This window comes from Perkinsus marinus, assembly GCF_000006405.1.
Source record: "Perkinsus marinus ATCC 50983 genomic scaffold scf_1104296934700, whole genome shotgun sequence".
Lineage (NCBI taxonomy): Eukaryota > Perkinsozoa > Perkinsida > Perkinsidae > Perkinsus > Perkinsus marinus.
This window is the reverse complement of record NW_003214659.1, coordinates 234,763-243,204: the sequence shown is the minus strand read 5'-3', so window position 1 is coordinate 243,204 and position 8,442 is coordinate 234,763. Positions and strand designations below refer to the sequence as shown.

The following is an 8,442-nucleotide window of genomic DNA, read 5'->3' as shown; positions in this document are numbered from 1 at the left end:
CCCCAGAGATGCTCATGCGACTCCGTGAGTCACCAATAGTGAGGGCAGATGCTATCTGATCTCACCACGAATTCTCGCTCAGCAATATCCAAAACGGGCCAGTATCAACACGATGCATGATAGGACGCTAGTGAAGCCTTTGCATTACTGGTTAAACCAGGCTACCAACAGTAACTTCAAGTCACTAACTTATCATCTCGGCTTAATTACAAATACTCCGAGCAATAACAACGATTATCCTTAACGGATGTTTTTGGGAAATCTCAAGGGATCAAAATGTTTCCCTATTGGAGGTTGATCGATACCATTCAGCTAGTATGAGTCACACTCGTCTTCTCTTCGGCGGCTGACATCGAGGGCAATACCATCTTGACTTCTCATCGGCAACGTCAGGAGGTGCGATACCGGAAGCTCGAGCCCATGCCTCTGCACAGTCTATATGCCACCACCGAGCCCATCCTCTACCAGAAGCACACTTTCTACTCGAGCACTTCACCGAGTCAGTGTCAAAGATACCACCACAGCAACCAGCAACTTTGGTCAACGAAGTGCGTTTGTCGGTGGAACAGGCCGCAGGAGCGATGTGCGGTGGCCACTCGAATTCGTCTAAGCCAAGCTGGCGTGCCTGTGCTTGTTCAGTTCGTCGCTGTTCACCCAGATAACGACCAACTCCATATCGAGTTTGCGATGGTAGAGTATGCGAAATTCGACCGTTACGATCTCTAGTTGACGCACGCTCCATTCGAGCCGTGAGCCTTTGCCAGGTTACATCCTCATCTTCACCAATGTACCGATGCAGAGTGACAATGTGCATACATTTCCCAGAGTGGATGTAGTCCAGGCAAGTGCAGTAGGGGCCACCATCTAGCACACTGCAAGCCGGATCTGTGCTCGACTCATAAGAGACAATGTGAATGCAAGAGATGAACTTTTTAGCCTCGGCTAGAGATGAAAAGGCACCAGAAATCCGGCTCGTCACCCGGGGATCCTGCATCACGAATTCAACGAGTTCGGCGTTCGAGGAGAGGCCACCGAAAGAATCACGCTCTGTGAATAGGTAATGCTGCTTCTTCTCTCCCAAAAAGTGGCTCACCCTACGACAGTTGTTACCACCAGAGCAGCCTCGTTTGGAGCAGCCTCGCAAATCTTCCGGCAAACTGTCCCAGACCGGCGAAGTTGGGAGGTTACGGTTCAACTTGGCAAATGGACCGCATCGCAGCGACTCTCTCTTATCGCTGTCCGTGATCACGCGACGAGTGGCTACCGTCTTATTATGAGCGGAGATTTGCTCCCAGTCAGCCGTCTTCAGTGCCCAGATAAGTTGCAGAAGAGTTAGTGTACATTTACGCTTCAACATAGCATCTTTTATCACTCTGTGGAAGCTTTCGAGACCATTTGTTGTTCTACCCCCCCAGATGGTCAGAGAAGCAATACCCCCACCTAGAGCGGAACGATCCGTCGTCGAGCCAACCGCCTCTCTGAATCTCCTCGAGGAGTCCCTGCGCTGCCCTGTCACCCAGATCTTCCCACTTCTTCTTCAGTAACCATCTCAGTATGCGAAACTCGTGAAGAGAGTGCCCGAGAGCTACTAGTCGAAAGTCGTCCTTGATTGCTCGCCACATCGAGTTCGCCATATTGACCTTCTTATTCTTCAGACACTGCATGAAGTGAAAGTAGCAGCACTGTATGGCAAGCCTAGTTTCCCCAGCATAGATAGTTTCTGTCGCCGCCCTCAGAGCCGAAGAACCATCCTGCATGATGTGCGTGATCACAGGCGGTGGTAAGCCTATCTCGGATACGAGATCCTGGAGCTGTGTCAGAGCCACCGTGATGCTCCTTTCGCTCTCAGATAATATGAGAGAGAGGAGAATAGGTTTTGATGCTCCTCCTGGAAGCATGCTGGCAACTGATAATATGGTGCAACGCCCAGATACCACATTAAAAGTACAGTCGAGCCCAATCCTAGACGTCGACAAGTAATTCGCCAACATGAGAGGACTGGTGAAGCTCACCGCCATAACGCTTAATTTATTGGTACCACTTTCAGTGCACACTACAGGCGCGTTGGTCGGTATGCACATATTCTCCAAGTCCCGCAACTGTGCATCTCCAGGCCTCCCATAACCACCGTTAGACCGAAGGATTGCGTCCACTACGCTCCTAACCACCTGGGGATCCACAGAGCTCCGCAAGGCCTGGACTTCTTGGAGGAAGGCGTCGACGTTAAGGCCCACTTTCTTCCTCTTGGTGATGGAGCTAATCATGTTCCTCACATTGCCTTGAAGGTTCAGATGGTGAGGATCATCATTCTGCTTATCAAGCCACTGCCTATCCCGGTCACTCAGAACTCCTTTTCTCCGTTGCTCATACCAGAGTGTTCTTATCGATGCCGGCGTCTCGGTAGGGTTCTCACTAAGCCTCTCGGCGGCCATGTCAACAAGAGTGGGCGGTATAGAGCATGAACGACATTCAAATGTACCGAATGGATGAGCGTGCTCTAGCCACTCTCGTCGGCTCTTGCTTGCTGCTCTCAGGCCATAGAAGTAACATCTCATTTCAGACATGTTTGTAGTCGGCCCCGACTGAACGACCAAGATGGAGGCCATGTCACAGGTATCCTCAGGCCACAAACTCCAGGAGGGTTGTGGCCGAGAAGAAGGCGCGATCGACGACGTTGATGCTCGCCGGGCACAGACCAGCTCGCATCGTGAACGACTTTCCCAGCGGCTCTTGCATCTTCGCCAGAAGGGTTTTCGTTCGAGGTATCCAACAACCACATGGTCAAGATCCCCCCGCTCCGTATAGAATGCGAAGGGTTCCCATTTGGGATCTTGCTCGCCGAGATGTTCATTTGGATCTGGAGTATGTGACATATCATGATCATTAAAAGCATGCTCAAGACCATCGGATACATCTGAGACACCTTCCCAGCTATCGTCTGAGGCCTCGGAGGAGGTATCTGAGTTACAATCCAAAGGTAAGCTGCCATGTTGCCTCATATTCTTCATGTCTGATTATCACCTTCAGGTCCAGGCCCAGTTGTGTTTTCTTGTATACTATTGCCTGGTTCCGAGATGGCTGAAATTAACAAAGTTCGTCCCGTTATGCTGGTGCAGTTCCCTAGTTGTCACCTTCAGGTGCAGATCCAACTGTATCTCCTTGCATTGTATTGTTTGATTCTGAAGTGCCTGAAATCAGCAAGGTAAATTCTGTTATGCCGTTGCAGTTCCGTAATTGTCACCTTCAGTTGCAGGCCCAGCTGCATCCTCTTGCATTGTATTGTTTGATTCTGAAGTGCCTGAAATCAGCAAGGTAAGTTCTGTTATGCCGTTGCAGTTCCGTAGTTGTCACCTTCAGGTGCAGGCCCAGCTGCATCCTCTTGCATTGTATTGTTTGATCCTGAAGTGCCTGAAATCAGCAAGGTAAGTTCTGTTATGCCGTTGCAGTTCCGTAGTTGTCACCTTCAGGTGCAGGCCCAGCTGCATCCTCTGGCATTGTAGTGTTTGATTCTGAAGTACCTGAAATCAGCAAGGTAAGTTCTGTTATGCCGTTGCAGTTCCGTAATTGTCACCTTCAGTTGCAGGCCCAGCTGCATCCTCTTGCATTGTAGTGTTTGATTCTGAAGTACCTGAAATCAGCAAGGTAAGTTCTGTTATGCCGTTGCAGTTCCGTAATTGTCACCTTCAGTTGCAGGCCCAGCTGCATCCTCTTGCATTGTATTGTTTGATTCTGAAGTGCCTGAAATCAGCAAGGTAAGTTCTGTTATGCCGTTGCAGTTCCGTAGTTGTCACCTCCAGGTGCAGGCCCAGCTGCATTCTCTTGCATTATATTGTCTGATTCTGAAGTGCCTGAAATCAGCAAGGTGAGTTCAGTTATGCTGTTGCAGTTCCGGAGTTGTCACCTTCAGGAGCAAAAAGTGCATCCTCTCGTATAGTACCGCTTGGATCTCCGGCTCGATGCACTTGAAAGCCTTCGTGGAAAGGAGTATAGGACGTGTTACTGGGTGGTGCTCTGGTATCCGCCGACGCATAGAGATTGCCCTGGGCATACTCTTGAAGACGGTTGACCTCTGTTAGCGCGTCCCCAGGGGGAGCTGTCAGCAGAGAGACGAAATTGCCATGCCTTTCTCTCGCCATGGCTAGTAATGCATCAACTCTAGCTCGCTGTTGCTGATTATACTCGGACGCACCCACTGAGACGGCTTCGACATCGCCCAGCAACCCGGTTTGCGAGGCGTTCACCATAACATTGACGGTTATATCCCGCACCACCTTCGTCAAATGCTCAGTTTGTCGTCGCATTTCAGCCCTCATAAACCGCAACATATCTACCCAATTACCGCCTCGATCCTCACTATCTGTCCTGGACTCCTGCCCTCTACATGGCGGTGACTGAGTTTCCGATACTCCCTCCCCATTCGCCGAGGATCGAAGCCTGTCTTGCTGCTTACATAGATCATCGTAGACCCTGGCAGATGGAGAATACCGCACTTTTGAACAAAATTGCTTAGTACCAACATACTTGAGGTAGATGCAGTTCGAAGATGCCACTCGCGTCATCATTGTGTATAGGCACCCATGCAACCAGGGTTCGTTCATGGAGACCGCTAAATCTTTATGAATGGATCTAGCTTGTCTCGGCAATGGATCACCTTTAGCCAGGTCAACAACTATGGCTCTTAGTGTGCAGCCTATGACTTTATGGCAGGTCACTGCCGCGCCTAGTTCCAGGGGAAGATTGGTGCGCTGGAGCAGAAGCTTCCCATCGGCGTCCTTGACTTCTTGTCGTAAAGGACAGATCTCCACTACCTCGTCGGTGCGGTCCAAACGAATTTTGACCCGCGGGTGTTGCCTTTGGTCGTCTGGTATGATAGAGACGCCAGGTTCAGCATTGACGAACTCGACTACCTCTCCGAAGTCGCCGTTGAAAGCTATTCCCGGGATATTCGTGTTCACTAAAGCCCGACATCCCTTCTTCAGTTTGACTTCTCCCTTCACAGTAAAGTTATCGCTGAACTCACCGGGGTCTCCGAGGAAAGACTCAGAAGCCTGGAACGTTCTGGTAGGCTCACCAATTGACGCCAAATGCTTATCGTTGATAGCATGAGCGCGGCTCCTATAGATGCAGAGAGCAGTCCATCCTGCTTCGTGTTCACCTTCGCGGTCTTGTAGTTTAGAAACCAGCTCTGCTGACCTTTCGGAGAGCGAGGCATTCCCATCCAAAGTCCTCATTTCAGCCAATAAGGTGAGGTAGTCTGTGTCAGTCCCAACTCCGTCACGTGGCCGAGGCCGCCTTCCGCGCAATCCGGGTCTGCTCTCAGGAACTTCGCGGCATCCACGTAGAAATGAGGTCAAGTAATATTTCCTCAAGTCAAGCTTCTTCCACACAGCCGAATCCCACACAGGAAGTACGGGTAGCCCACCAAACATACCATGACGAGATGGTTCGGCACCACGCAGCTGTAGGACATCCCCACAGAATATGAAAGGAACAGAACCGAAAACCACCTGTGTTTGCCTGACCTTCCGCAGAAGGATATCAAGGCCTTCGAGCACCGTATTATGTAATGTTACAACTTCGTCAAAAGCTAGGATCGTTGGCCTATCCACGTTGAATATGCTCAGGCACTTCTTGCGACGTAAGCCTGCTTCCATTTGAGTCGCCACCTCGTTCGCATCTCGCATATACGAGTTGTCGAAAGGCTGGTGGTTACTGGTGTCGAATTCCAAGCCAAAAAAGCCCATCAGAGTCGTACCATTTGCGATATTGGCAGCTAATCCTGTTGCCGATATTACATAGACATCGAAGCCGTCCACACGCAATCTCGATACCGTCTCTCGGAGGAGAGTCGTTTTCCCAGAGCCCGCCAAGCCCGTGATGAAATGATGCCTACCGGAAGCAGCAGATCCGCTTTTGATGTCATGTACAATTTCTCGCAAGGCAACTCTTTGTTGGTGGTTCATGAGCCTGATGTCACGAACTGAAGGCGAATACATATGAGGCTGACTGAGGTTCTCGAAGCTTGTGAGATTTGAACTTATGGATTCAACTGGTCGAGTTGATAATTAAATTATCATAATTTACAACACAACACCTTGGTCAGCAACAATCAACTTACATTACTGATGACAGCACGCTAGCAACAGAGGTTTGGACTACTACAGCAATAACAACAGTGGTTTGGTTGTGGTTAGGGCTACTACAGCAATAGCAACAGTGATTTGGGCTACTACAACAATAACAACAGTGGCTTGGGTGTGGTTGGGGCTATAACAACAATAGCAACAGTGGTTTGGGCTACTACAACAATAACAACAGCGGTTTGGGTGTAGTTGGGCCTATTACAACAACAGCAACAGTGGTTTGGGCGACTACAACACTAGCAACGGTGGTTTGGACTACTACAGCAATAACAACAGTGGTTTGGTTGTGGTTAGGGCTACTACAGCAATAGCAACAGTGATTTGGGCTACTACAACAATAACAACAGTGGCTTGGGTGTGGTTGGGGCTATTACAACAATAACAACAGTGGTTTGGGCTACTTCAACAATAACAACAGTGGTTTGGGCTACTACAACAATAACAACAGTGGCTTGGGTTACTACAACACTAGCAACGGTGGTTTGGACTACTACAGCAATAACAACAGTGGTTTGGTTGTGGTTAGGGCTACTACAGCAACAGCAACAGTGGTTTGGGCTACTACAACAGCATCATCATCAGTGTGTGTGTAACTAGAGAGAGAGACCGTGACGCCATGTGCGTATTACGGTCAGATGTACCCCAAAAGGGCAGTTAGATACCCATCATACCAACCAGTCTTGTGTCATCAACCGGACCAGAGCCAGTTGCTCCAGCACAGAGGCTACATCATCAGTAGCGTCATCAGTAGCATCATCAGAGCATCATCAGTAGTTGGGGCTATCACAACAATAACAACAGTGGTTTGGTTGTGGTTAGGGCTACTACAGCAATAGCAACAGTGATTTGGGTCTGGTTGGGGCTATAACAACAATAGCAACAGTGGTTTGGGCTACTACAACAACATCAGCAGTAGTTGGGGCTATCACAACAATAGCAACAGTGGTTTGGGTGTGGTTGGGGCTATTACAACAATAACAACAGTGGTTCGGGCTACTACAACAATAACAACAGTGGCTTGGGTGTGGTTGAGGCTATAACAACAATAGCAACAGTGGTTTGGGCTACTACAACAATAACAACAGTGGTTTGGGTGTGGTTGGGGCTATAACAACAATAGCAACAGTTGTTTGAGCTACTACTACAACATCAGCAGTAGTTGGGGCTATCACAACAATAGCAACAGTGGTTTGGGTGTGGTTGGGGCTATTACAACAATAACAACAGTGGTTTGGGCTACTACAACAATAACAACAGTGGTTTGGGCTACTACAACAATAACAACAGTGGTTTGGGTGTGATTGGGGCTATAACAACAATAGCAACAGTGGTTTGGGCTACTACAACAACATCAGCAGTAGTTGGGGCTATCACAACAATAGCAACAGTGGTTTGGGTGTGGTTGGGGCTATTACAACAATCACAACAGTGGTTTGGGCTACTACAACAATAACAACAGTGGTTTGGGTGTGGTTGGGGCTATAACAACAATAGCAACAGTGGTTTGGGCTACTACAACAACATCAGCAGTAGTTGGGGCTATCACAACAATAGCAACAGTGGTTTGGGTGTGGTTGGGGCTATTACAACAATAACAACAGTGGTTTGGGTGTGGTTGGGGCTACTACAACAATAACAACAGTGGTTTGGGTTACTACAACAATAACAACAGTGGTTTGGGTGTGGTTGGGGCTATAACAACAATAGCAACAGTTGTTCGGGCTACTACAACAGCATCAGCAGCGGTTCGGGTTACTACAACTATAGCAACAGTGGCTTGGGTGTGGTTGGGGCTATTACAACAATAGCAACAGTGGTTTGGGCTACTACAACAATAACAACAGTGGTTTGGGTTACTACAACAATAACAACAGTGGTTTGGGTGTGGTTGGGGCTATAACAACAATAGCAACAGTTGTTCGGGCTACTACAACAGCATCAGCAGCGGTTCGGGTTACTACAACTATAGCAACAGTGGCTTGGGTGTGGTTGGGGCTATTACAACAATAGCAACAGTGGTTTGGGCTACTACAACAATAACAACAGTGGTTTGGGTGTGGTTGGGGCTATAACAACAATAGCGACAGTGGTTTGGGCTACTACAACAACATCAGCAGTAGTTGGGGCTATCACAACAATAGCAACAGTGGCTTGGGTGTGGTTGGGGCTATTACAACAATAACAACAGTGGTTCGGGTGTGGTTGGGGCTATTACAACAATAACAACAGTGGTTCGGGCTACTACAACAGCATCAGCAGCGGTTCGGGTTACTACAACTATAGCAACAGTGGTTTGAGC

At 48.8% G+C, this 8,442-nt stretch overlaps 3 protein-coding genes across 3 annotated transcripts; all 3 read right to left on the bottom strand.

Moving 5' to 3' along the window:
* Nucleotides 1-1,403: 1,403 nt before the first annotated feature.
* Nucleotides 1,404-2,432, bottom strand: Pmar_PMAR021069 (hypothetical protein; the record flags this gene model as incomplete). The annotated part of the gene is made up of 1 exon (XM_002784629.1): nt 1,404-2,432. One exon carries the CDS (start codon nt 2,430-2,432, stop codon nt 1,404-1,406), a length of 1,029 nt encoding a protein of 342 aa, XP_002784675.1.
* A 624-nt stretch (nt 2,433-3,056) lies between these two features.
* On the bottom strand, nt 3,057-4,048 carry Pmar_PMAR021068 (hypothetical protein; the record flags this gene model as incomplete). The annotated part of the gene is made up of 7 exons (XM_002784628.1): nt 3,057-3,188; nt 3,242-3,298; nt 3,352-3,408; nt 3,462-3,518; nt 3,572-3,628; nt 3,682-3,738; nt 3,902-4,048. The coding sequence occupies 7 exons, from the start codon at nt 4,046-4,048 to the stop codon at nt 3,057-3,059; spliced, it is 564 nt and encodes a 187-aa protein (XP_002784674.1).
* Nucleotides 4,049-5,638: 1,590 nt separating this feature from the next.
* Nucleotides 5,639-5,910, bottom strand: Pmar_PMAR021067 (hypothetical protein; the record flags this gene model as incomplete). The annotated part of the gene is made up of 1 exon (XM_002784627.1): nt 5,639-5,910. A coding segment is annotated over one exon (272 nt), but the record flags the coding sequence as incomplete, so codon positions are not given.
* Between the last annotated feature and the right edge of the window lie 2,532 nt (nt 5,911-8,442).